The 26,947-nt window shown below is 38.7% G+C and overlaps 1 protein-coding gene and 1 non-coding gene across 2 annotated transcripts in view; one reads left to right on the forward strand and one right to left on the reverse strand.

The window, feature by feature from the left end:
- The first annotated feature begins 543 nt into the window (after positions 1-543).
- LOC128071513 (cytochrome P450 20A1) overlaps positions 544-26,947 on the forward strand; it is a 43,066-nt gene continuing 16,662 nt past the window's right edge. The window contains exons 1-6 of the mRNA XM_052664345.1: positions 544-725; positions 5,806-5,855; positions 6,469-6,635; positions 7,918-8,060; positions 20,825-20,992; positions 25,001-25,079. Of these exons, the coding sequence (XP_052520305.1) occupies positions 654-725; positions 5,806-5,855; positions 6,469-6,635; positions 7,918-8,060; positions 20,825-20,992; positions 25,001-25,079 (679 nt within the window). The 5' untranslated portion in view covers positions 544-653. The remainder of the gene's footprint in view (positions 726-5,805; positions 5,856-6,468; positions 6,636-7,917; positions 8,061-20,824; positions 20,993-25,000; positions 25,080-26,947) is intronic.
- Positions 11,753-11,825, reverse strand: TRNAR-UCU (transfer RNA arginine (anticodon UCU)). The gene has a single exon. It is a non-coding gene; the product is annotated as a tRNA-Arg (tRNA).

A 26,947-nucleotide genomic window follows, 5' to 3' on the forward strand; every position in this document is an offset into this window, starting at 1 on the left:
AATAAACCTTAAAAGATTGTTTTAAAATAATCTATCAAATCTTTTCAAGGACCACAATGACTGGGAACAGGATAATTTGGCATTTCTGGCAACAGAAGACAAATGATGTCAAAATCTTGATGATAAAAATATAGAGATCATGCTGAAATAAAGGGAAGACATATTTCATGAAGTAAATACATAATAATTGTGAATCATGTGTCCATTTATTTGATTCAAAAATCACTAGACTGTGGTAGAAAATCCAGACGTGCAACAACAAAGATTAACTTGAGCTGTTTTAATTTTGATATATGTATTTTAAACCCACTTGGAAAACACTTGGTTAGGACGATAACTCCTAACGTTTTCTAGAAGGCGGGGTCCCTCTTTCTTCAGCAACTTGGTCCGGGAGTCGTGGACGTGTTCGGAATCGAATCCGCCGGAACCGCGCCTCGGTCTCCCTGTTTCTCGCCGCCCGACCGCAGGGCTGACCACGGCACGCCCCTCAGCGGCCCAGGCCACGCCCCCAGCGACCCAGGCCACGCCCGGGCGACCTATTCTCTCGCAAGTCCCGCGGGCGCCCCGGCCCACCCCTCTGTCCCTCTGGTGCGCCAGGCTGAGACGCCGCAGAGGAGCGCGGAACTGAGACGTGGTTCCCGGGCTGAGGCACCATGTTGGACTTCGCGATCTTCGCTGTTACCTTCCTGCTGGCGTTGGTGGGAGCGGTGCTCTACCTCTACCCGGTAACCGCCATCCCGGCCCTCACGGGCTCAGGCCGCCGCCCGCATCCACGTCGCGCAGCCCGCAGCGGGCCGCAGGGAACGGGCCCTGGGGGAGGGCTCCAGCTCCCGCCGCCACTCTGCCCCGCTCCCGGAGCACGTGACGCCTCGCAGGCGCGCGCGGCCGGCGCTGAAGACAGAGCAGGGCAGGAGGCTCGACCACCCTCGGACGCCGAGAGACGCACGGACGGAGGCTCGGCGGAGCGGGCGCGGCCGCGGCCGCAGGGGCCTGAGGGCTGGTTGGCGGGTCCGGCCTCCCTGTCCTCGCCGCGCCGCTGTGGAGGGCGGGGCCGAAGTGCTTCGGTGGCTTTCGAGCAGTAACTGTGCCCACCCCACTTCCATTTTCTAGTGTGTCTGAGAGGAAACTCCAGGCTGCTCGTCGCCTTTATCCATTCCCAAGGATTTTCCCCTAGTGTTTCTTTTGTCGCCTGCTTTTCCGTCTGCCTTTCGACTTTCATTCCTGAAATCTAAAGTCCTTAAGGTCCGGACCGGGTCTTGTTCCTCTTGGGCCTCACATGCTAAAGGGGTCGTGGAAGGAGCATACAGCCAAGTGCTGTATCTCTAAATCTCCTTCTGACCTTTCTCTGCTTACCTTCTTCAGCCTCAAAAGATGCTTCTGAAAACAAAGAAGCTAATGGATGAGGAATCATCTACAAAGCAAGGTGGTGGTTTTGTAGAAAAAGTTGTAAAGCAACAGAATACTGGCAAGCACATCCCTGATATTGACAGAACACCTTAAATATTCTTGCTGGTAAATGAATTTGATTGGAATGTTAGAACTACCCTATCTGGAACTTTAAGTGTTTTTTTATTTTCTGAGAAATAGCCTTCTAGGTCAGGAGAGTGAGGGAGTAGGGAAACGAGATTTCCAGACAACTCATTTGAAATTCATGAAAGTAAAATAAGACTAGGCAGCAAGCTGTGTGTTCCCTCAGCTGTTTTCCTTCAACTATGTGGCATCAGGGCAGTTGACAGAATGTTGAATTTAATTAGGGTTTGTGTTTTGCTAGGTACTTTTGAGCAAAGGAAACAGGGCAAGAGAGTGATTAAAAGGCACAATGGAATCTGAGCTGGATGGCTGGAAAAGGAGTATAGGAGTAAGTGCGTTAACAGTCTGTTTGGGGTAAAAATAGTTTTTTGAGTCAAGATATTAAAAATAGAAGGAGAAATAGGAGGTGCTTGGAGATTTGGAAGCTTGATGTTAAAACTCCAGGAATGGTAAAGTTACTGGTAATGTCAAGGCCTAGTGCAACCATAGGAATGAACAGCTGAGATCAGGTGGAGTTTTGAGTTGGGGACAGATGGGTCAGGAAAGAAGACAAACTTCTGTAGGAATAAAAAGTCTAGGGGATGAAGGAAGACCTGGAGATGGTAGTCTTGGGCTTAGTGTGGTATCTAATATATGTAAGGGAAAATGTCATAATAACATTCTGGATGGTCTCAAGGAAGATGATAGTGGTGAGGCTGTGATTATCAGATTGAAGTTTTGCTGGGGTTTGCGAGGGGCGTGCCAGGTGTGGGGATTGATCTCATTATTTTAGCTGTTTCAGAGTTGTGAATGTAGTGAAGCACAGGGGAGTGTTTTGCCTGGTATTTTGGGGCTCACTTCATTTCTCGTGTTGAAACATGGAGTCCGGTGTGGGAGCCATTTATCCAGAGCACACAGAGTTCTGAGGCTCTCTGCACGCCTGCTGTTGGAGCTGTAGACCTGTGATTAGGGCGGAGGGGAGCGGTTGTACTTAGTATTTGCATAGAGTTTCTTTACTTGTGCCTGTCAGTAGTTTGGGGCAAGTATCTCACCATTTCTGTCATAATGCTTTTCAGTGAGCTTGTTCAAATATTCAAAGACATCAGTTCAGGTCAGTCACTTGGTCATGTGCGACTCTTTGTGACCCTGTGGACTGCAGCACACAAGGCTTCCCTGTCCATCACTAACTCCCAGAGCTTACTCAAACCCATGTCCATTGCATCAGTGTTGCCATCCAACCATCTTGTCCTCCGTCGTCCCCTTCTCTGCCTGCCTTCAATCTTTCCCAGCATCAGGGTCTTTTCCAATGAGTCACTTCTTTGCATCAGGTGGGCAAAGGATTGGAGTTTCAGCTTCAACATCAGTCCTTCCAATGAATATTCAGGACTGATTTCCTTTAGATGGAATGGTTGGATCTCCTTGCAGTCCAAGAGACTCTCAAGAGTCTTTTCCAACACCACAGTTCAAAAGCATCAATTTTTAGATGCTCAGCTTTCTTTATAGTCCAACTCTCACATCCATACATGACTGCTGGAAAAATAGCTTTGATTAGATGGACCTTTGTTGGTAAAGTAATGTCTCTGTTTGTATTTATTTTTATGGGAAAAAATTCAGAATTGATATTCTCTTTGTGTTTGTTGTATACCCTGTTTCCTGGGTGCCACATGAGTCTCTCTCTTTGTCTCTTTCTGTTTAAATTCTTTTATTTGCTGCAGTGCATCATTTTCGATAATTTCTTGAGGGAGTGTGCATGAAAATTTTTTCGAAATCTTGCTTGTTTGAAAATCTATCTTTTCTAGCTTCACACTTCAATGATAGCTTGGCACGGTATAAAATTGTAGGTTGGAAACAGTTTTCGCTTAAGATTATTGGGGATGCCACCCACCAACCTGTTGTTCCTGAATCTGGAATCTTAAGGTCTCTTTCCAGAAGGATGGCAGTCACAAGAATGATGTCTAATGGATCTGTGTACTGACTTTTTGCTTATTGTTAAAGTCCTGCATCTTACTCTGCCTTTGTGGTTGCAAGTACAAATCTGATTGCTTCCTGTGGGAATCCTCCTTTCCAGACCCCAGAGGAGGCCTCTCAAGGTCAACTAATCACTGCTCCAACAACTAACACTTCCAGGAAAACTGGTCAGATTATTCATCCACTATTGCCTCCTCTCCCATTCTCTTTATCCTTATTTTGTCCTTTTGTATTTCTTCACTTTCATTTTGTGGGATTTCAGGAAGAGATCACTGATGAGTGTTGTCACTCTATCATATTTGAAGAGAAGTCAGGAAGCTTGCTTCAGTCATTAATAATTTCAACCTAGAAAATAAAAAGTAGGGTCTTTTTTTTTTTTTTTAGTATCACTGACTTTAATTATGGAGTTTCTTCCATTCTTTCCCCCACTTTTTATACATTAAAATTACGAGTTTCGATTGTTGATGAGGCTGTAGGATAAAATCTTACATTGTAGGTTTCACTGTCATCAGTTAAATGCAAGTTGCACATACTATCATATAGATAGTATTCTTGTCGTATGTAGTAGAAACTGTAAAACTCCTTCATTAGTACTGTTGAACTTAGTGTATCTCTTGGCATACATAATCCAAAGGAGGAAAAAAGTAAAATTGTACAGTGATTTTCATGGCACTAGCTGTAACAATGAGAAAATGAAAGAAATAGCCTAGATGTTTTACAACCTATGGTAGGAACATGATTATGCAATTCTGAATATGTAATGGAAGACAGTTTAAACTTTAAATGTTCAAATAAATAACTATTTATTTATATAATGTAAAGTAATGGCACCCCACTCCAGTACTCTTGCCTGGAAAATCCCATGGATGGAGGAGCCTGGAATGCTGCAGTCCATGGAGTCGCTGAGGGTCGGGCACAACTGAGCGACTTCACTTTCACTTTTCACATTCATGCATTGGAGAAGGAAATGGCAACCCACTCCAGCGTTCTTGCCTGGAGAATCCCAGGGATGGGGGAGCCTGGTGGGCTGCAGTCTATGGGGTCGCACAGAGTCGGACATGACTGAAGTGAGTTAGCAGCAGCAGTAGCAGCAGCAGGGGGAGAAAGGGGCAGAATGCCAAACTCTGATTAATAACTAGTTAAAATCATAGACAAAATTCAGAGTTGATTCTAAAGTTGAATATTTTAGGTTATTTTTTCTATAGATATTTAGCTAATTTAAAAATTATAAGAAGTCTTATTTTAAAAGTGATATGCTTGTTTTAAAATAAAATAAAAATGCTAACCTCTAAATACAGTAACCATAAACCCAATAGAAAATTGTAAAAAATTAAAATTCCCCCCAACTTTTTTATAGTTCATTCTTCAGAGGTTGTCACTTTAACAATTTGGTATAAATTATTTTGTTACTTATTTGTATACCAGGTGATCTCTCTGACTGTATTACTCTGATAATAATAACTACATTAAAGCAAAAGATAAATGTGTGTGTGCGCTCACTTGTGCAGTCATGGAGACCCGGACTCTTTGTGACCCCATGGAGTATAGCCTGCCAGTCCCCTCTCCATGGAATTTTCCAGGCAAGAATACTGGAGTGGTTTGCTATTCCCTATTCTAGGGGATCTTCCCAACCCAGGGATCAAACCTGAGTCTCCTGTGTCTCCTGCATTGGCAGGTGGATTCCTTGAAAGTGAAAGTTGCTCAGTTGTGTCCGACTCTTTGCGACCTCATGGACTATGCAGTCCATGGAATTCTCCAGGCCAAAATACTGGAGTTGGTAGTCTTTCCCTTCTCCAGGGGATCTTCCCAACCCAGAGACTGAACCCAGGTCTTTTGCATTGCAGGCGGATTCTTTACCAGCTGAGCCACAAGGGAAGCCCGGCGGATTCCTTACACTAACCTGGGAAGGCCTAAAATATGAATATCAGTTTGTATTTTGACAAATTCTTTGACTTGAAAGAGAACTATTTTAGGAATGACACTATTATAATTATGACATTAAATTTTTTGAAAGCCAAGCCAGACGAGACCATTTATAGTCTCAGAACAAAGAAAAATGTGCTTGGTTTTATATATTAATTGATATATAATGGATGTTAAATTCTTCAGACACCTTAGTTTAATTGACGGAGAGGAGGAATATTAGGATAATTCTTTTCAGTACAAAGAATCCAGTTTTTTTTATTTTAATAGATAAATAATCTCTGAGATTCAACCAAATTGAATAACCATCATTTAAGGTCCTGCACATGTCTTGGCAAAACACATCTGACTTATGGGGTATATGATCATTCGTTATACTAAATTATTTAAATTTTTTTCCCTAAGGCTTCCAGACAAGCTGCAGGAATTCCAGGCATTACTCCAACAGAGGAAAAGTAAGTTGGCTTTTTGGCTTTTTTAAATCAGGTGAAGTCAGCTCTTAATTTTTGGATAAAAACTAAACCATATCTTTAGATTGCTCAGTTTATTTAGTCCCTTTGTTTTCTTTAAACTTGTGTTTGGGCATACCACCTAAACTTTGTTAATAAATGAAAGGAAGCCTGTATAAATCAAAACCTTTAATTTTTTTCACTTCCCTTAGCCAGAGAGTGTTGAAAATAGAAAGATAGAATTAAGATGGAATAAGAAAAAATTGCCATAGCTGATTTAAATTCACCTGTGATTTAATAGCCAGTGGTGGCATCCATTGCTGTCTCAGAATGAGGTGCTGCAAACTTGGATCGTTTTCCAGTGTCTAAGTCAGATGTTCTTGTGCATCTTTGTTGATGTGAAGTGTTATGAATTCTCAAAATATCAGACAAATGCATATCTAAATGTAGCTACCAAAAGTGAGAAGTGAAATATAACAGTTTTGGATTTTGCAGTAATTTGATTTTCGTTTATCTTTGTTTTCATCTGTTGACACAGTTAATTCAGAATCAACTAGTATTTTTGTTTTTCTGATTCTTCCATATTAAATTATTTTTTCAAATATTGCTCTTTTTTCAGAGATGGTAATCTTCCAGATATTGTGAACAGTGGAAGTCTGCACGAGTTCCTGGTTAATCTGCATGAGAGATACGGGCCTGTGGTCTCTTTCTGGTTTGGCAGGCGTCTTGTGGTTAGTTTGGGCACTGTTGATGTACTAAAGCAGCATATCAACCCTAATAAGACACGTAAGTCTGATTGTCTTTCTAATTAGCTGCTCCTTGTCTTTTAAGAATAAATGTCTATAGATGAAGGTCCATACACTGCTCTTAGGAATAGCTAACATTTACTAAATACTTTATATGTCAGACATTGTGCTGAAGTCTTTATATTAATCACCTCACATCACTTAAGACACAGTATTTTTAGATGATCATTTTCTTCCTTCAATTTATAGATATATATGAAAAATACCCCAGTGCAAATGCCAACAGGATTTTTTTTTGAACCTGAAAAAATAGTTCAAGGGTACATCTGAAAGAGTAAAGGTGTAAGAGCATTTGGGCTTCCCAGGCGGCTCAGTGGTAAAGAATCCACCTGCTACTTCAGGAGATGTGGGTTTGATTCCTGGATGAGAAGATTCCCTGGAATAGGAAATGGCAACCCACTCTAGTATTCTTGCCTGGGACATGAAGCAAGGCTGTCTGGGTTGAGTCTGTGCTCTTAATCACTAAGTTTCCACAACATGGAAGGCTGTCTCTGTTAGGAAATACAAAGATGAGTAAAACCAGACATGGCCTCTGCTCCTGTGGAATTTATAGTTCAGTGGTGGCGAGTTGGGAGCTTGTAAATGGTATTTGAATGATTAGGAGAGTGAACTGAGAGATATACTCTGAAAGAAGGGACTGTAGTTCTTTGCAAAATCTGACAGATTTTTCCTGTCTTTTGCTGGTTAAAAAAAAATGTTAACAGCTATTTAAAAAAAAACAAAAACCTCAGATATTTAACAGTGAGTATCTCTTGCGTGGTGAGATTTAGATGAATTTATTTTCTTAGTATCTTACTGTGTTTTAATTGTTTAAAATGACAGTGTATTTGTGTATGTGTAAAAACAATATAGTCATTGAAGAAACACATAAAAGTGAGTGAAGGAGAAAAGAAAAGGTTTTGGACTCAGCTAAATAGTTTTAACTGTAATACTCGACAGTTACACATACAACATCAATTTTGTCTTAAAATTGATGGAGTGAGTTCTTTTACAAAGATACATGCTGTCATGCAGTGGAAAATTTACTTGAGTATTAATGGTTTACAGTGGAATTCCCAATTTACTGGGTATTGTTTTGTTGGCAATTTTTATTGTCTCTTGAACTGTTCACATTTAGAAAAGGCAAAGGAGTTAGGAAAAAAACAGTTCCTGGCCTCTCTGCTATAGTCCCATACCTTTCTGATCTCTGTTCTTTTGCTGGAGTTTTGTTTTTTTTTGAGTGATTACTTTGACTTAGAAATGTTTAATCATGTCTGTTTCAGTGGACCCTTTTGAAACCATGCTGAAGTCATTATTAAGGTATCAGTCTGATAGTGGGAACGTGAGTGAAAATCACATGAGGAAAAAATTGTATGAAAATGGTGTGACTAATTGTCTGCGGAGTAATTTTGCTCTCCTGCTCAAGGTAAACTAGTTTGATCTGGATTTCTCTTTTACAGATAATAATATATGGATCTTCCTTGATTTACAATCAGGTTAGGTCCTGGTAAACCCATCGTGAACTAAAAAAATACCATAAGTTGAAAATGCATTTAAATACACTTAACCTGCTGGACATCATAACTTAGTAGCCTAGTCTGCTTTGTATGCACTCAGAACACTTATGCTAGCCAGCAGCTGGGCAGAATCATCTAAAACTAAGCCTTGTTTTATAATCGAGTGTTGAATAGCTCATGTAGTTTATTAAATACTGTACAGAAAGTGAAAACCAGATGGTTGTCTGGGGACAGAATGTTTGTATACTTAAGGGCTGTTCGCTCTCATGATCACGAATGTGGCTGACTAAACTGTGGCTGCTGTTGCACCCAGCGTTATGCGAATATCGCACCTCCTATCACTCACCCAGGAGAAGATCAAAATAAAAAAAATTCAGAGTATAGTTTCTTTTGAATGCCTATTGCTTTTCTGCCTTGTTGAAAGTTGAAAAATTGTAGGTTGGAGACCATCTGTATATTTTGGCTATTAGTGTGTCTTTGTCTTTGGTATTCTTGCCTTCTTTCTCAGCTGATTTTTATTCTCCTGAAATTCTGAAACAGAAACAAAAGCAAAACAATTTTAACACCTAGACTTCCTGTGTAAGTTGGAATGATGGGAGTGGAGAAAAACTGAAGAAAGTTTTTTAAAATAAAACCTTATGTTTCTTTACTTTTTTAATAATTTATTTTTTAATTGAAGGATAATTGCTTTACAGAATTTTGTTGTTTTCTGTCAAACTTCAACATGAATCAGCCATCAGTTCAGTTCAGTTCAGTTACTCAGTTGTGTCCGACTCTTTGCGACCCCATGAATTGCAACACGCCAGGCCTCCCTGTCCATCACCATCTCCCGGAGTTCACTCAGACTCACGTCCATCAAGTCCGTGATGCCATCCAGCCGTCTCATCCTGGGTCGTCCCCTTCTCCTCCTGCCCCCAATCCCTCCCAGCATCAGAGTCTTTTCCAATGAGTCAACTCTTCGCATGAGGTTGCCAAAGTACTGGAGTTTCAGCTTCAGCATCATTCCTTCCAAAGAAATCCCAGGGTTGATCTCCTTCAGAATGGACTGGTTGGATCTCCTTGCAGTCCAAGGGACTCTCAAGAGTCTTCTCCAACACCATAGTTCAAATGCATCAATTCTTCGGCACTCAGCCTTCTTCACAGTCCAACTCTCACATCCATACATGACCACAGGAAAAACCATAGCCTTGACTAGACGGACCTTAGTTGGCAAAGTAATGTCTCTGCTTTTGAATATACTATCTAGGTTGGTCATAACTTTTCTTCCAAGGAGTAAGCATCTTTTAATTTCATGGCTGCAGTCACCATCTGCAGTGATTTTGGAGCCCCCAAAAATAAAGTCTGACACTGATTCCACTGTTTCCCCATCTATTTCTCATGCAGTGACGGGACCAGATGCCATGATCTTCATTTTCTGAATGTTGAGCTTTAAGCCAACTTTTTCACTCTCCTCTTTCACTTTCATCAAGAGGCTTTTTAGTTCCTCTTCACTTTCTGCCATAAGGGTGGTGTCATCTGCATATCTGAGGTTATTGATATTTCTCCCAGCAATCTTGATTCCAGCTTGTGTTTCTTCCAGTCCAGTGTTTCTCATGATGTACTCTGCATATAAGTTAAATAAGCAGGGTGACAATATACAGCCTTGATGTACTCCTTTTCCTATTTGGAACCAGTCTGTTGTTCCATGTCCAGTTCTCTTCCAACAACACAAGAGAAGACTCTACACATGGACATCACCAGATGGTCAACACCAAAATCAGATTGATTATATTCTCTGCAGCCAAAGATGGAGAAGCTCGATACAGTCAACACAAACAAGACCGGGAGCTGACTGTGGCTCAGATCATGAACTCCTTATTGCCAAATTCAGACTTAAGTTGAATAAAGTAGGGAAAACTGCTAGACCATTCAGGTATGACCTAAATTAAATCCCTTATGATTATACAGTGGAAGTGAGTAATAGATTTAAGGGTCTAGATCTGATAGATTGAGTGCCTGATGAACTATGGAATGAGGTTCGTGACATTGTACAGGAGACAGGGATCAAGACCATCCCCATGGAAAAGAAATGCAAAAAAGCAAAATGGCTGTCTGAGGAGGCCTTACAAATAGCTGTGAAAAGAAGAGAGGCAAAAAGCAAAGGAGAAAAGGAAAGATAGAAGCATCTGAATGCAGAGTTTCAAAGAATAGCAAGAAGAGATAAGAAAGCCTTCTTCAGCGATCAATGCAAAGAAATAGAGGAAAACAAAAGAATGGGAAAGACCAGAGATCTCTTCAAGAAAATTAGAGATACCAAGGGAACATTTCATGCAAAGGTGGGCTCAATAACGGACAGAAATGGTATGGACCTAACAGAAGCAGAAGATATTAAGAAGAGGTGGCAAGAATACACGGAAGAACTGTACAAAAAAGATCTTCACGACCCAGATAATCATGATGATGTGATCACTAATCTCGAGCCAGACATCTTGGAATGTGAAGTCAAGTGGGCCTTAGAAAACATCACTATGAACAAAGCTAGTGGAGGTGATGTAATTCCAGTTGAGCTGTTTTAAATCCTGAAAGATAATGCTGTGAAAGTGCTGCACTCAGTATGCCAGCAAGTTTGGAAAACTCAGCAGTGGCCACAGGACTGGAAAAGGTCAGTTTTCATTCCAATTCCAAAGAAAGGCAGTGCAAAAGAATGCTCAAACTACTGCACAATTGCACTCATCTCACATGCTAGTAAAGTAATGCTCAAAATTCTCCAAGCCAGACTTCAGCAATACGTGAACCGTGAACTCCCTGATATTCAAGCTGGTTTTAGAAAAGGCAGAGGAACCAGAGATCAAATTGCCAACATCTGCTGGATCATGGAAAAAGCAAGAGAGTTCCAGAAAAACATCTATTTCTGCTTTATTGACTATGCCAAAGCCTTTGACTGTGTGGATCACAATAAACTGTGGAATCAGCCATAGGTATACATATATCCCCTCCCGTTTGAAACTCTCTCCCATCTCCCTCCCCATCCCACCCCTCTAGGTTGATACAGAGCCCCTGTTTGAGTTTCCTGAGCCATACAGCAAATTCCCGTTGGCTATTTATTTTATATATGGTAATGTAAGTTTCCATGTTACTCTTGCCATACATCTCACCCTCTCCTCCCCTCTCCCCATGTCCGTAAGTCTATTCTCTATATCTGTTTCTCCATTGCTGCCCTGTAAATAAGTTCTTCAGTACCATTTTTCTAGATTCTGTACATATGTGTTAGAATACGATATCTATCTTTCTCTTTCTGACTTACTTCATTCTGTATAATAGGAGAACCTGAAGAAATTTTTAGAGCAGTGTTGTATCAATAGATCGGTTCTTTGTTTTCAGACCCAACTCAAAACCAGCAGCACGTAGAATCTTTAGTTGTGGCATGCAGACTCAGTGCATCTCAAAGTTATTTATTTTGTTGTATGTTTTATGCAGCTTCTTGGTAAATAGCAATATGGTATAGAGCAGAGACACTAAGTTTGGAGAAAAGGCTTTCAGTCTTATTTCTGTCATTTTGTATCTGCATGGTTGACCTTTGTGAGTTTTTATTGCCTATGCTGTGCAGTATATGGGATCTTAATTCCTTGACCAGGGATTGAACCCATGCCCCCTGCATTAGAAGTGCAGAGTCTTAACCACTGGACCACCAAGAAAGTCCTATTGCCTTATCTTAAATTGAGGATAATATTAATAGCATTCACATTACAAATTGGCTGTGAGGATTATATGAGGTCATGATGTAAAATTCCTAACATCAAGTCTTACAACACAGTCAGTACTCAAAAAAATACCTTTCCTTCCTCTGCTTGAGGTTTTCCTGCCATTTGTTTCCTGCTCCCCCGACTCCTTGTATTTTTCCTGCTCCTCTGAAACTGTATCTCCTTGTTAATGTTTCCAGTTCATCTAATGTGTTACTTCTTTCATGCAGGGTTTTAATAGTTGATGGACCTAAATCTGTCCCATTTGGAAGGTTACATGGGAGTCCTTTCTGTTCTATATAGAGTAAACCCACATACACTGACAAGTACACAAATACATCTCACTGTCTCTCACATTACATAGAGTAAATAATTTTAAAAATCATGGAAAATTTAAATAAAAATAGAATATAACACACATCCATATGCTCATCACTAAACTTTTTAACAGTTATCAAATTCAATGCAGTCCTATTTTATCTTTCCCCTACTTAACTCCCCTGTTTTCTTTCTGGGTTGTATTTAAGCAGATTCCAGACATCATATAATGAGGTCATGCTTTTTCAAGGACTCAACAGGATTTAGCATGTAGTAGCTACTTGGTCCGTTGTCTTTGACCTTAAATATGTTCATTCCTTCTAAAATTGTTCAGACTGCACATTCTAAGCACTTTTGTGAGTTGTAGAATAGTTGATAATTCTTAAGAGGATACCATTTTGATTCATCCTACAGTATCTACTTTTTAAAAATTACATTTGATAACTGCTTAATACCATTTTTCCCCTTATTCTCCAATTCTGTTTGGAACTCACACTTTACATTCAAGATTTAAGGCTGGCTTGAGTCTGGCCTAAATCTCAAACTCACTGGATTCCAAGTGAGTTTACTGTAAGCATTAATTAACATGTTGGCTCCTCTCTGCACAGTTTTGCTTCCGAAGAGAAACTGATCAAGGCTTTTACTCATAGCTGATTAGTCTTTCTCCTTTCCAATTCCCTTTTCTCACTGATAGCCACTATTCACAGGGCCGTCAGGAGATTTGTATATCTAATGTCTACCTTCTCATCGTTGTCAGTACTATTCAGTATTATTATGTTCTCTGGACCTCTCAGGCTGCCTGCTTGGGTTGTCATAGCTGGTCCTGTCACACCCGATTGTCCTCCTGAAAGCAGTTATGTTATCTTTGTCTAAGCATTCGTGAATCAGAATCTTTCTATCTGTTTAAATACCTTACATTTGTCCATAAGAATCTTGGTATATAATTGTATATCTCCAGGGAATTTTACCTATTTTCTCTTTGCTTTGCTTCCAGTGATTATGCTTTTCAGTACTTTTTATTGTTAAAAGCTTTAGTCTTTCTTCTCTGATTTAAAATTCAAACTTCATTAATCTTTTATCATAGGCTCTATTTCCCAAATGTTCAGTCTTTTTTATTGTTTATCTGTATTGTGTTTTTTTCCTTTTCCAGTCTGATCAAAGGCAAATCAAAGTGGAAATTATTTCCCAATTTAGACGTTTCTTACCATCATATTTTCAAGCTTTGGTGCATAGACTGGGTCCATACATGAGAAATGTGTTTCAGGCTTATATTGTCAACCCCTTAGCACAAGCCAGTTACTTAGCTTATTCATTAGTCAGAAATACCAATTAATATTTAATCAGCAAGAACATGATTGAAGAGGACGTGGTCTGAGCCTCCTCCTCCTCCCTACTAATGGTTTTCTGTAGAACAGGGGTGTTTACCAGTTATCACTCCAAAGTAAGTTAATTTCATACTGACACAACAAACCTTTTCCTTGTTTTTTTTTTTTTGTTGTTTTTGATCCAGATCTGAGTTCTGTGTTCTGACTCTTCTCTAACCCTCTCAAACCTCATCCTGTAAGTTCTGGCTCCTTCCTGCCCTGACTGTCTCTGCTCCAAGGCTGTGTGTGAACCTGCACTCTAATTCTGTGAGTGTAATTTCTGTCTTCAGTGCTTCAACCCCATATGCTCCTATGACTTTTGAGTTAAACTATGATTTAACAAATATTTCTGGATCTTAGAATTTATGACAGTTTTACAGAATCCTCTCAGTTGACAGTTCAGTAGTCATATGTTAATAGCCGAAATTATTGAACTCATTGATTTAACACTGTCAGATGAAGCTCAACAGATTGTTAGCATTCTCATCTAATGTACATAACCAAGATTCATAAACCAAAATTCATAAACAGATTCAAGATTCATAAACTAAATGAGATGCACATAGGCTTCTAGCAGATGCATTAGCTTTGTGTCCAGAATAAAAAAATATATGAATCATATCTAATATTTGCATTGTATTGTAAAATACTGTGCAAAATAAATGGATGAGCAGATCATAATACAGTTCTGTGATACAAATGATAGTATTGATAATAAAATTTTTATGGCCAAGGCTTAAAAGAGGGTAAAAAAAAAGACTTTCCCAGCATAGATTGAAAGCATTTAATCTGTTCGTTACACAATCAGCAATGATCTGGTACTGGGGGGAGGTATTCACAATTAAATTCTCTGATAAGCCGCATGTTGTCCGAATAGGTTTTTAGGATACCATTTGGAGCCCAGGTTTGGTGTTTGGGAGTACCATTTTCAGGTTTTTTCTTTTTTTAGTGTGTAATAGTTCACGGAAGAAAGGTCACCAGAAAACTGTTGAGTACTCATCACTTAGAACTGGAGAAAGATAAATCCTGGACTTCATTTAAAAACCAGCTAGGCACAAAGCTCTTTATTTAAAAAAAAAAAAAAGATATAAGCCCCAATAGAAACATGGCTAAAAAAGTGAACATGCAGTACTTTATGGAAAACATGTAGAGGGCCATTAAATTTGAAACTTATCTGGAGCCTATCAATAATTAGCATGAAATAAACCAAGTAAAGCAGTGTTGGGGTTTTTTTACCTGTTAGACCGACAGAGATTTTATAAAATGACAATACTTAGTACTATCCAAGGTATGGGAAATGGGCATTTTGCTGGTAAGAGTATAAGTTGATATATGCTTTCCCCAGTGCAGTGTGGTAAAAGCTTAAAAAATGACTTCTTAACTCAGAAATTTCATGTCAAAAGAAGCCAAATGGTAAAGATGATTACCGAAGCATTGTTTATTGAGGCAGGAATTAGAAAATACTTAAATGTCCAGTAGTAGAGGATTATTTGAATCATAAATCCTTGCAGTGGATGAGAATGAAAATGTTAAGGAAGATGGCAAAGACATTTATTTACTGACATGGGGAGATGGGTTTAAGGTGATATATTAGTTTGCTAGGGCTAGCGTAACAAAGTACCACAGACTTGGTGGCTTAAACGACAGAAATGTATTGTCTCGCAGTTCTGGAGGCTGTTGGTCCAGGATTCCGGTGTCAGCAGAGTTGGTTCCTTCTGAGAGCCTTGAGGAAAAGTCTGTTTCATGCCTCGTTCCTAGTTGCTGGTAGTTTGCTGACCATTTTGTACATTTATCACCTCAGTCTCTGCCTTCTTGTTTATAATGAGGTCTCCCTGTGTGTGTTTATGTGTGTGTGTGTGTGTGTGTGTATGTTTCAGTGTCCAAATTGCCCTTTTATAAGGACATAGTCATATTGTGTTAAGGCCTTAATGTGCACATCTTAAATTATCTGCAGAGAACCTATTCCCAGATCAGGTAACATTCACAGGCACTGCGGGGGTTAGAACTTCAGGATCTTTTTTTGAGGGGGGCACAGTCAACCCATAACAGATGATAAGTGAAAAAACCAATAATACAGAACAAGTTTGTAGGGAATTATTACATTGTTCAAAGTATATCTCTACACACACACATATGTACACATATACATAGATACACTATAGAAAAACATGAAAAGCTGTATAGAAGAATGTTATCTGTAATTATCACTGCTGGATTGTAGGGTGATTTAAATTAATTTCTGTATTTTCATTTATGTTATTTTTTATTAGTTATTATTTTCTACATATTAATTTTCTTTTACACTAACCTGTGTTACTATCCAAAAAAAGTGAACCTCTTGACTATCAGTGATAGTCTTAACATTCATTAAATTTTCATTAGAAACAGAGCTTAATAATGTTGTTTTTGTTGTTCAGTCTCTAAGTCATGTCTGACTCCTTGCGACCCTATGGACTACAGCACTCCAGACTTCCCTGTCCTTCATATCTCCTGGAGTTTGCTCAGATTCATGTCCATTGAGTCCATGATGCTATCTAACCTTCTCATCCTCTGCCTCCCTCTTTTCCTCATGCCCTCAGTCTTTCCCAGCCCCAGGGTCTTTTCCAGTGAGTTGGCTCTTCGCATCAGGTGGCCAAAGTATGGGAACTTCAGCTTCAGCATCAGTCCTTACAATGAATATTCAGGGTTGATTTCCTTTAGGATTGGCTGGTTTGATCTCCTTGCTGTCTAAGGGACTCTCAGGTGTCTTCTTCAGCACCACATTTCTAAAGCATCAATTCTTCATGGTGAATAGAAAGGGAAAAAGTGGCAGAAGTAGTGACAGATTTTCTTTTCTTGTGCTCCAAAATCACTACAGTGATTGTAGCCATGAAATTAAAAGATACCTTGGAAGGAAAGTTATGATAAACCTAGAGAGCATATTTAAAAGCAGAGACATTACTTTGCCAACAAAGTTCCATATAGTCAAAGCTATGGTTTTTCCAGTGGTTATGTATGGATGTGAGAGGTGGACCGTAAAAGAAGGTTGAGTACCAAAGAATTGAGGCTTTCAGACTGTGGTGCTGGAGAAGACTCTTGAGAGTCCCTTGGACTGCAAGGAGATCCAACTAGTCAATTCTAAAGGAAATCAACCATGAATATTCATTAGAAGGACTAATGCTGAAGTTGAAGCTCCAATACTTTGGCCACCTGATGCGAAGAGCTGACTGATTGGAAAAGACCCTGATGCTTGAAAAGATTGAGGGCATGAGGAGAAGAGGGCAACAGAGGATGAGATGGTAGGGTGGCTTCACCAACTCAATGGACATGAGTTTGAGCAAACTCAGGGAGATGGTAAAGGACAGGGAAGCCTGGTGTGCTTCAGTCCATGACGTTGCAAGGAGCTGAATGTGACTTAGCAACTGAACAAGTTCAACAAGCTTGTTTTGATGAACAGATACTAATTTTAGTGTAGTCTGACTTTTTTCTTTTCTTTTTTGCTTTTATGTTTACTGCATTTAAAATCTTATATAAAACGTCTTTAACCTGTTGTCATGAATATATTCATTTGATGTTTGTTCTCAGAGTTGTCATATTTATCTTTCAAACTTTGATCTATAATCTGTTTAGTGTTTATTACTGTGCGAAGAACGAGGAAGGGATTAACATTTTTTTTCCTATATGATTATCCAGTTGATCCAGCGTAACTTATTGAAAAGATCATCCTTTTTCCATTGTACTGTAATATTCCCTTTATCGTAAACCAGGTAACTGTATAGGTCACTTGATGTATGTACAGTTTTGTTGGCTGGAGAAAAGTCTGCAACCTACAAATTGTGAGTTATGTTTTATTTGGGGACCTTAGTGGGAACAGTAGCATGGGGAACAGCCTCTCAGATGGCTCTGAGGAACTGTTGTTTAAAAATTTTATTAATTTTATTTATTTCTCATTGTGCTGGGTCTTCATTGCTGCACTGTCCTTTCCTTAGTTGTGGAGAACTGGGGCTACTCTCGAGTTGCAGAGTGCAGGCTTCTCACTGTGGTGGCTTCTCTTGTGAAGCATGGGCTCTAGGGAATGTGGGCTCAGTAGTTGCAGCTCCCAGGCTCTAGAGCACAGGCTCAATAGTTGTGTATGGGCTTAGCTACTTCACAGCCCATAGAATCTTCCTAGATCAGGGGTTGAACCCCTATCTCCTGCTTTGCCAGACAGAATTGTCTGTAGAGGTAAAGGAGAAGCCAGGATATACTGCTGTGTATCCTGAGAAAACTGTGTAGTCAAACATCAAAAGACTACTGCTGATCACAAAAACAGGACTTCACAAATTAGTGACTTTAGTGCTTTTCTTCATATGAGAAATTTATTTAAGAGTCTGGGCACATTAAAACTGTTCCTCAGATACACATCTGCTTACCTAGGACCATCTAGTCAAGGCTATGGTTTTTCCAGTGGTCATGTATAAATGTGAGAGTTGGACTATAAAGAAAGCTGAGCACCAAAGAATTGATGCTTTTGAACTGTGGTGTTGGAGAAGACTCTTGAAAGTCCCTTGGACTGCAAGGAGATCCAACCAGTCCATCCTAAAGGAAATTAGTCCTGAATATTCATTGCAAGGACTGATGCTGAAGCTGAAACTCCAATCCTTTGGCCACCTGATGCGAAGAGGTGACTCATTTTAAAGACCTTGATGCTGGGAAAGATTGAAGGCAAGAGGAGAAAGGGACGACAGGATGAGATGGTTGGATGGCATCACCAACTCAACGGACATGAGTTTGGATAAACTCGGGGGTTGGTGATGGACAGGGAGGCCTGGCATACTGTAGTCCATGGGGTCGCAGAGTCAGACATGATTGAGCAACTGAACTGAACCTAGGACCAGAATCCTGTTTTTCTTCATTCTGAATCCTCTCAGGGTACGCTGTCTTGGGAAGAGGGGCTGCGGTGACTGATGGCTTGATGGCAACATGCCTTGTTTATTGGAATGGTAGGCAACATTCCTTGTCCACAATATTATGGAATTTTCCAATCCATGAATATGGAAGAATTCCCTCCCACTTTTTGGTTTTTAGTTTTGGTCGTTAGTTTTTCTCAATAATTTTTTCACTTTTAAGAGATCTTATATATCTTTTATTAAATCTGCTCTTAGATAATTAGTAGTTTTTTAAAAATACTATCATAAATGGTGCAGTTTTTAAATTTCATTTTTATTTGTTATATGTATGGTTGATTTCTGCATATTGATCCTATTTATAGTCATTAACCTTGCCAAATTCCCTTATTAACTCTAACTTTATCATGATATCTGAGCTCTCATTCCCATAGATGTCTCTTCTACCAATCTCTTCCTTCTACCAATCTCTTCCTTCTCTACCAATCTCCTCCTTGGTGTTTATTGCTTGTCCCAATTGTTGTTTCATTCACCAGCTGTTGCGGCCAATACCTGCATCTTTAAATGTTTTCAGCAGAAGTCACCTGGGAACCTGTCTTAGCTGTAGGAATGCTCAGAGTTGGGCAAGCAGGGACAGTCCTTAATGAGAGTTTTCAGGTTAAGACTCACAGCCACAATATTTTTTTTACCAAAATGACTGTATTGCTTTCTAGCAGTTTGCATTGGGAGTATGTGCTGCTGTTCTCTTAGCTGCTGCTTCTCTGGGATATGGGAATCAGACCAGGTTGTTTAAAATGCCACAGTACTTCCTTACCTCGGAGCGGCTGCTGCTTTCTTCATCAAGCCTTCCCCTAATTGTTTTTTTTACTGTATTCCAGAGTTTTTCAGAAGTTGATTCTGACAGGTTAGCTAGCTCATTACTTAATTTTGGGGAGGGATAAAGCCTTGGGGTTCCCCAGTTGTCCGTTTTCAGTGACCATTTTGGTCAGCAATGGTGATGGTGCTTTTACTAGAGCTGTTTTCTGCAATGCTACCATTGAGATGGGGAGAGAAAGGAAATCAAATAATGTTAGGTTAAAAACATCAAAGACCTCACTATCTTACCAAGGTCCAGTTGTTCCTGTTGAATAGACACTTCACACTGGGTATTGAGTTTTGGTTAATTGCCAAAGTGCTAAAATGGTTAATGTTAGTTGTTTAGTGGTTTTGCACGTATTTTCATTGTTTTAAAGGCAGAGTGAGATCACCAAAGTCTTACTCCACCATTCTGGAATTCAGTCCCTCTTCTGGAACTTTTTGAAACAGAATTGTAATGGGAAATATAAAGGTACAATAAATTTTCAAAATTTATGATAGCAGCATATGTGTGGACCCTTTACACTATGACAAAACTTTCATAGAGTTGATACGGCAAAGTAGCTTAAATTTGAGTTCCTAACATGAAAGGGTCTACATATATTTTACTTTACAAACCTAGTTACTGTGTTTTGTGATGTAAGTATGATTATCCCTATCATAGCAACCATAAAAAGTGGGAAATGTCATCCCTGTTTAACTTTTGAGATACCTACATCTTGGAAAAGTCAAGCAAGTTGCTCAGTTACATTGCTTCTAAGAGCCAGAAGTAAACCCAGGATTTTTTGACTCCAAAGCTTTTGATCTTTTTATTACACATTGTTGGGCTTCCCTGGTGGCTCAGAGGTTAAAGCATCTGCCTGCAATTCGGGAGACCTGGGTTCAATCCCTGGGTTGGGAATATCCCCTGGAGAAGGAAATGGCAACCCACTCCAGTATTCTTCCCTGGAGAATCCCATGGAGGAGCCTGGTGGGCTACAGTCCATGGGGTCCCAAAGAGTTGGACACGACTGAGCAACTTCACTTTCACTTTTTTTACACATTGTGTTTTGTTCCACAAGGGATTTGATAAATATTCAGTGGATGAAGGAATGACAGAGACCCTGAGTAGATGAAGGAATGACAAAGAGACCCTGAGAGATTTCCGTCACTGAAGCTTATCTAAGACTTTCACACATTTGTATACTTATTGTTTACTGGATCACAGCTACTCTGTGGTGAATCTTTACTATTTTTAATTTGATACTAAGACTCTAATATTAAAAGTTCCTTTAGGTTCAAGGTTTTCCCAGCCTTTAAATGACTTGTATTTTCCGTTCTTATTGTTGTGGTTGTTTTATTTTACATATCAGCCCTTTGACAGAATCTGAACCTAAACTGCTAGGGATGTAATTATTGGTAGAGCCAGTGTTAGTCTGACAGATGAAGTAAACACCTGAATGCTTGCCTTGGTTACAGAATTGAACTCTGTGAAATGAATCTATTTGATGGAGTTCTCTAAGATTTAGTAGGAGGGAATGGAAAATCATTGTGGTTTTCTGTTCTGTTTCAGCTTTCGGAAGAATTATTGGATAAATGGCTATCGTACCCAGAGTCCCAGCATGTCCCCCTCTGCCAGCATATGCTTGGCTTTGCTATGAAGTCTGTTACACAGATGGTAATGGGCAGTACATTTGAAGATGAACAGGAAGTCATTCGCTTCCAGAAGAATCATGGCACAGTAAGTCTAGGGCCAAATTTAAGTTTACTCTTTCATCAAATTGGATACTTGAGGAATGTAGACCTCGCCTCTTAAGAAGTTTTAAGATTCTGTAGAACAGAGTGTCCTTGTTTGTGGCTAAAAACAATGTAAGAAAGATAATTGTTGCCTTTTTAAAAAATTTAAGAATTACCTTTTTAAGCAGTTACCTTTTGAAACTTAAAAAATCACTAAAACAATTGTCTTGAATACTTAGCAAGTATGTCAGGAGTTCCCTGGTGGCCCAGTGGTTAGGGTTCTGGGCTTCCACTGCTGTGGCCTGGATTCAGTCCCCGATTGAGGAACTGAGATCCTGCAAGTTGTGCTGCATGGTAGAAACAAAAACAAAAACCAAGTATGTTATAATGATAATTTCTAGGATAAAGAGAAAAACTGCACTTAGTAGCACTAGACTGTATCCTCTACTGAAAGAAATTAAACTTGATGGAGCATTAAAGTACTAATGAAATGAATGTGATTTGAAAAAAGGATAATTCATTGAAGATTGAGTTACTATTTGCTTTTTTCTGGACTCTCATATGGACTTTATTATTCTCTATTTTTACCAGTCTCAACATTATATTAATTTGTGTTGAATTGTACTTAAGTCATTTATTTCACTGAAGTTTTGGATCTCTGATCAGTTATTCCTTATTTTCTTCAAATCTATAAAAACAGGTTAAATAATCAATGCAATGCATGTAAAACAAAATCACTAGGAACTGTGGCTTAGTACTCTGTCACTGTTTAATATTATCCTTTTTCCCATTAAGATGGTTTTATTACTTGTGTTTGATGATTGAAAAATGTCCATTTCTTAGAAAATGTTCACATGTTCAGGAGTATAAAAATAAAACTGGAAAAAATCATCCTAAATTCCACTTTCTTTAATAAACTGCTCACGGTATCCAGGTAAAATAAATTGGCTAAAGGATTCCTAAAATGTTTTCGTATTTTAATGAAGAATCAATTTTTGACTCAGTTGTTGATGTCTGATTTTTTTTCACGTTGATGAGAGAGCATTTTTAAAAAAGTAACTCCACTGTTATTTCTAGGATTTTATTCCAAGCTGCTGATACCTGTTCCTATTCTGGGTATTTTTTTTAATGTTTTATATATTTATTACACATACAGCATGTGGAATCTTAGTTCCCCAACCAGGGATTGAACTCATGCCCTCCATTGGGAGCTCAGAGTCTTAGCCACTGGACCACCAGGGAAGTCTCTATTCTCGGTACTTTTAAGCTGACATTTTTCTTTACTTTTCTTTCCTTAGAATTTCAAAGTAGAAGTCATCATTTCAAATATACAGAAATGTGGCAACTAGTACTAGGAACTCTCATGATATCCTTCAGCTGTTGTTTACATTTTGCCCCATTTACTTTTTCCATTCAGTATCTGTTTGTCTATCCATCCATCCTTCCATCCATTCCTCTCCTCCTTACCCAAAACATTTGAGAGTAGACACTTTACTTCTTTCCCCCTAAATGCTTCAGTTTGTACATCATAAAAACAAGAATATTCTCTCATAGAGCAACAAAGTAGTTGTCACACTTGGGAAATTTAGCTTTCATACCATATTTTTATCCAGAGCCCATATTCAGATTTCTTTACTTCTAGTGGTCAAACCTCTTTAACATGAAATGGTTTTTCAGCTTTTCTTTGTTTCTTGATGTTGACTTTTTTTTTTTAAGTACAGACCAATTATTTTGTAAAATGTCCCTCATTTGGGTTTAATTTGACTAGATTCAAATTACATACTTTTGTGTGTGACTGGATACAAAGTCTCTATTTTTGGCAGGAATCTGGTATTTTTTTTTTAAATGTTACTGGAAGTTGTCAAAGGAAAGTTTTCATACCATAATCATGACCTAAAATCCTGCCTTAAGTGATTTTTAATGTCCTTAATGTCTGAAACTCTAAGGGGGTGCTGTTGTCCAGCCGAGCCACCAAAAGTACTAACCGGGTTGTGAATGCAGGGGCAGCATTCCTGCACCATGCCTGCTGCTTGGCTGGCCATACTTGGGAGATATCATAGGCTCTAAGATGCGTTTCTATTTCACAGGTGTTAACATGAAAAAATGTACATCTCACACCCAGTTGCATACTGTGTTTCTGAAGTGCCCTCCAAAAACATGGTCCTAGTTATTATCCCACCAACATTAGTGTGCTCTTTCCTTGTGTTTTTGACACAGTTATTCGTCTTTTAAATATTTGCCTATCTAGTAAGTAAAAAATGATCTTTCATAATTAAAATTTGTAATTCTCTTCTTGTTTGTGAAGTTAAACATTGTTTAATATTTTTGCTGAGCAGCTTGTGTTTCTTTTTTGTGGGATGCCTTCTCATGTCCTCTATCTGTATTTCGGTCAATGTCTTTCTTTTTCTTACCAAGAGCTTTTAATTTTTTATCTCCATTTTCATTTGCTTTTACTTTTATTTATAGTGTATTTTAAAAGACTTTTTTTTAAAAAAGCAATTTTAGGTTTACCTGTTTTTGACCGTCAGAGTTGTGTATAGTGAATCTCCAGCCGTTAGTCAGTTTGAGTTCAGGTTCTCCTGCCCCAGCGCTGGTTCTGAGATAATTTCCACCTGTAAGTCTGCTACAGTAAGACGTGCCTCCCATTTTCACCTCTCTGTCCAGTCTTGGGGGCCTCAGTTTGCCTAGGGCCCTATTCTGTCTCAGAGATCCAAGAAGAGCTGTTGATTTTTTAGTCTGTTCAGCTTTTTTTGTTGGGGTGGAATAGCTAAATTAACTCAATTTTTTCATCATAAATTTTTACCCTGTGCTCTTTGTTGTACTTAGGCACTTCTTTCTCACTTAAAGGGTATTCCTAATATAAACATTTGCTGCACGTTTTTACAGTACATTTAGTAGTTTAATTTTTTACATTTAAATAGTTTGAAAGGCATATCTTCATAAGGTAAGACTTGAGGACTCATAACTATGAATATTTTTAAAATACCTATTTATTTTCTTTTTTCCACAAGTTCTTTCAGAATTTCTCAGTTATCAAGAAAATTTTTCATGACTAAGTATCCAGTATTGAAATCCTATTGTTTGCTCTCTCCATACTTTAGACTAATTTTTAACCTTTTCCTAGATCTTAGCCAGTGCTTACCAGTTATCATCTTAACTTTATCTTTGAGGTGCAGAACAAAAGGGAAGAGTGAAGTCGAGTGAAGTCGCTCACTTGTGTCCTGCTGTTTCCAGCCCCATGGACTATAGCCTGCCAGGCTCCTCCATCCATGGGATTTTCCAGGCAAGAATACTGGAGTGGGTGGCCATTTCCTTCTCCCAGGATCTTGCCGACCCAGGGATCCAACCCAGGTCTCCCACATTGCAGGCAGACTCTTTACCAACTGAGCCACTAGGAAATCCCTTCCAGTTATCATGGTGAAGTAAAAATTTGGAATTCATCTCAGATGGTAAAGAATCTGCCTGAATCTGCTTGCAAAGCAGGAGACCTGGGTTCAATGACTGGGTTGGAAAGATCCGCTGGAGAAGGGAATGACAACCCACTCCAATATTCTTTCCTGGAGATTCCAGTGGACAGAGGAGCCTGGCAGGCTACAGTCCATCAGGTCATGAAGAGTTGGACATGACTGAGCAAATTCCATTTTACCATTTTACAATGAATTTTACTTACCCACCAGTGCCATTGTAATAAAAAATTGAAAATTGACTCTACTGATAGTTCCTCTTCCTTTTCATTCATATTCCTTTGAAAATAAGGAAACTGACTTTTTAGTTATAATTAGTTTGAAAGTACTTTGAATGAAATTAGTAAGATATATATATATATTTTTTTTTAGTAAGATATATTTTGTGCCTTATCTTCAAAGACAATGGAATAAATGATTTCCATGTGAAAGAGAGAATTTAACAGTTCTGTTGGTGAGACAGAGGTTCTTCAGTTATTAGCTTAGATTGCATGGTATTATTTGGAAAATTTATGTACTAAATAATAGGTATACTTTGCTATTTTCAGGTTTGGTCTGAGATTGGAAAAGGCTTTCTGGATGGATCACTTGATAAAAGTACAACTCGGAAAAAACAATATGAAGATGGTAAGTTTTTTCACTCTTAATTTTTAGTAATGACAAAAGGAAATGTGCCCAGTTTTAATAGGGTTATATCTGATTCATGAAGTTATAGGTCATGTGTTTTTTCTTCCTTTTATGTTTTTTCCTACATTTCCTATTATGAAAGTTTTTCTTAAATAAAAGAGAGGGAAAGGCTGTCAATTAGTCAATAAACTCTAGCACTTACTCAGAATGAGAGTACTGTAGTGCTGGTACAGCCTACAGGATTAATGGAAAGTGCAAAGGTACAGTCCTGGGAAAGCAATTTAAAAATGCATGTTAAGTAAGAGTTATAATGAGTGAAATTATCTAAAATAAGAAAATACTCATGAATATCTTTGTAGTGATACTTCTACAAGTAGAAAAACGGAAGAAAATCTAAATATCCAATAATATAGGAATTGCTAAGGAAATAATATCAACATGACAAATGTTATAAAAGAAATGTAACAAAATAAAAAAAAATTCTTGCAATTATAATGTTGAGTAAAAAAATATTTATATATTTTATAAATACATCCACATGACCAGGGGGAGAAAGAATATTCCATGTAGAGGAAAAGTAGTTGGAAAGTCTTTGAGGTAAGATTCTTCCTGATATATTTGAGGTACAACAGGGAACTCCATGGCTGGAGTGAAATGAGTTAGGAGAACAGAAGACCAGAAAGACTGATGGGAGTGGAACAGATTTTGTCTGGCTTTGGTGTGACTGGGCTGCTGTCATCTCCGGGCTCAGAACAGAAGCAGGGAGACTAATTAGGAGGCTACTGCAGGGAACTGGGCAAGAAAAATAATGTGGCTTGGACTAGGTGGAAGGTAGCAGAAAATAGAATATTTTTTTAAAAAAAGAATAAGGGAGAATAATTCTATATTTTGAAAATTAGAACTGCCAACATTGATGGCCAGATTAGATGTGAGGTATGAGAGAAGGAAATACCAAGGTTTTAGACCTGAGTAGTTGGAAAATGAAATTTCTAGGAAATCAGATGGGACAGATACTATGGAAAGATCCAGTTTTGAAGGGGAAGATCACGGCTTCAGTTTTGGATATGTTATGTTTAGTATACTTCAGACATCTCAGTGGAGATGCTGAGTTGATTGTTTGATACAAGTCTGAAATTCAGGGGAAAGAGGTCCTAACTGGGAATAGAAATTTGGGAGTGTTCCATCCATAGATTGTATTTAAAGCATGAGAATGGTTATCACCAAGGTAATGAGTATAAATAAAGATCTAAGAAAAGGAGTCCTTGACCTTGGGCATTCCATCATTAAGAAATTGGAGAGATGAAAAGGAACTGACAAAGGATCCTTAGAATGAGCAGGCAGTAAAGTGGGAGCGAAGTGTGAAGCCCAGGAGAGTGGATCCTGGGAGCCAAATGAGAGTGTTTCCATCAGGTGCTGTGATAGGTCAAGTAAGATGGGGCCTGAGAAATGATCTCTGGATAATTTTCTTGGAAGTTGGATTAATCTTCTAGGTTATAGAAATTTACTTTTCTGACCATTTCACACTTGTTGGAGTTTCTAAATGAGTGATGCTTGATTTGGGAGAAGAATGGAATTAAGAGGACAGAATTTAGAAGGAAGGTGAATAATACCAGCAGAGGGGTATATGTGTAAAAGTCCTCTAAGGGGTAGAATCGTTCTACTTTTTGACCTGGGCGTTTGATTTAGTTATTTGTTAAATTGTGCATATATGTTTTATGCATTTTGGTATGTGTTCAAAAATGAGAAATATTAGACTTTAAATTAGCTTTAAAAATTATGTTGTTATTCTCTTAACTGAAAGTTTTACTCTGCACATAGGAACATTGTAGAAATACAAAAAATTGTTCAATCCTCACAAATGAAAATCA

The sequence above is a fragment of the Budorcas taxicolor genome, chromosome 2 (genome assembly GCF_023091745.1).
Source record: "Budorcas taxicolor isolate Tak-1 chromosome 2, Takin1.1, whole genome shotgun sequence".
NCBI classification, from domain to species: domain Eukaryota; kingdom Metazoa; phylum Chordata; class Mammalia; order Artiodactyla; family Bovidae; genus Budorcas; species Budorcas taxicolor.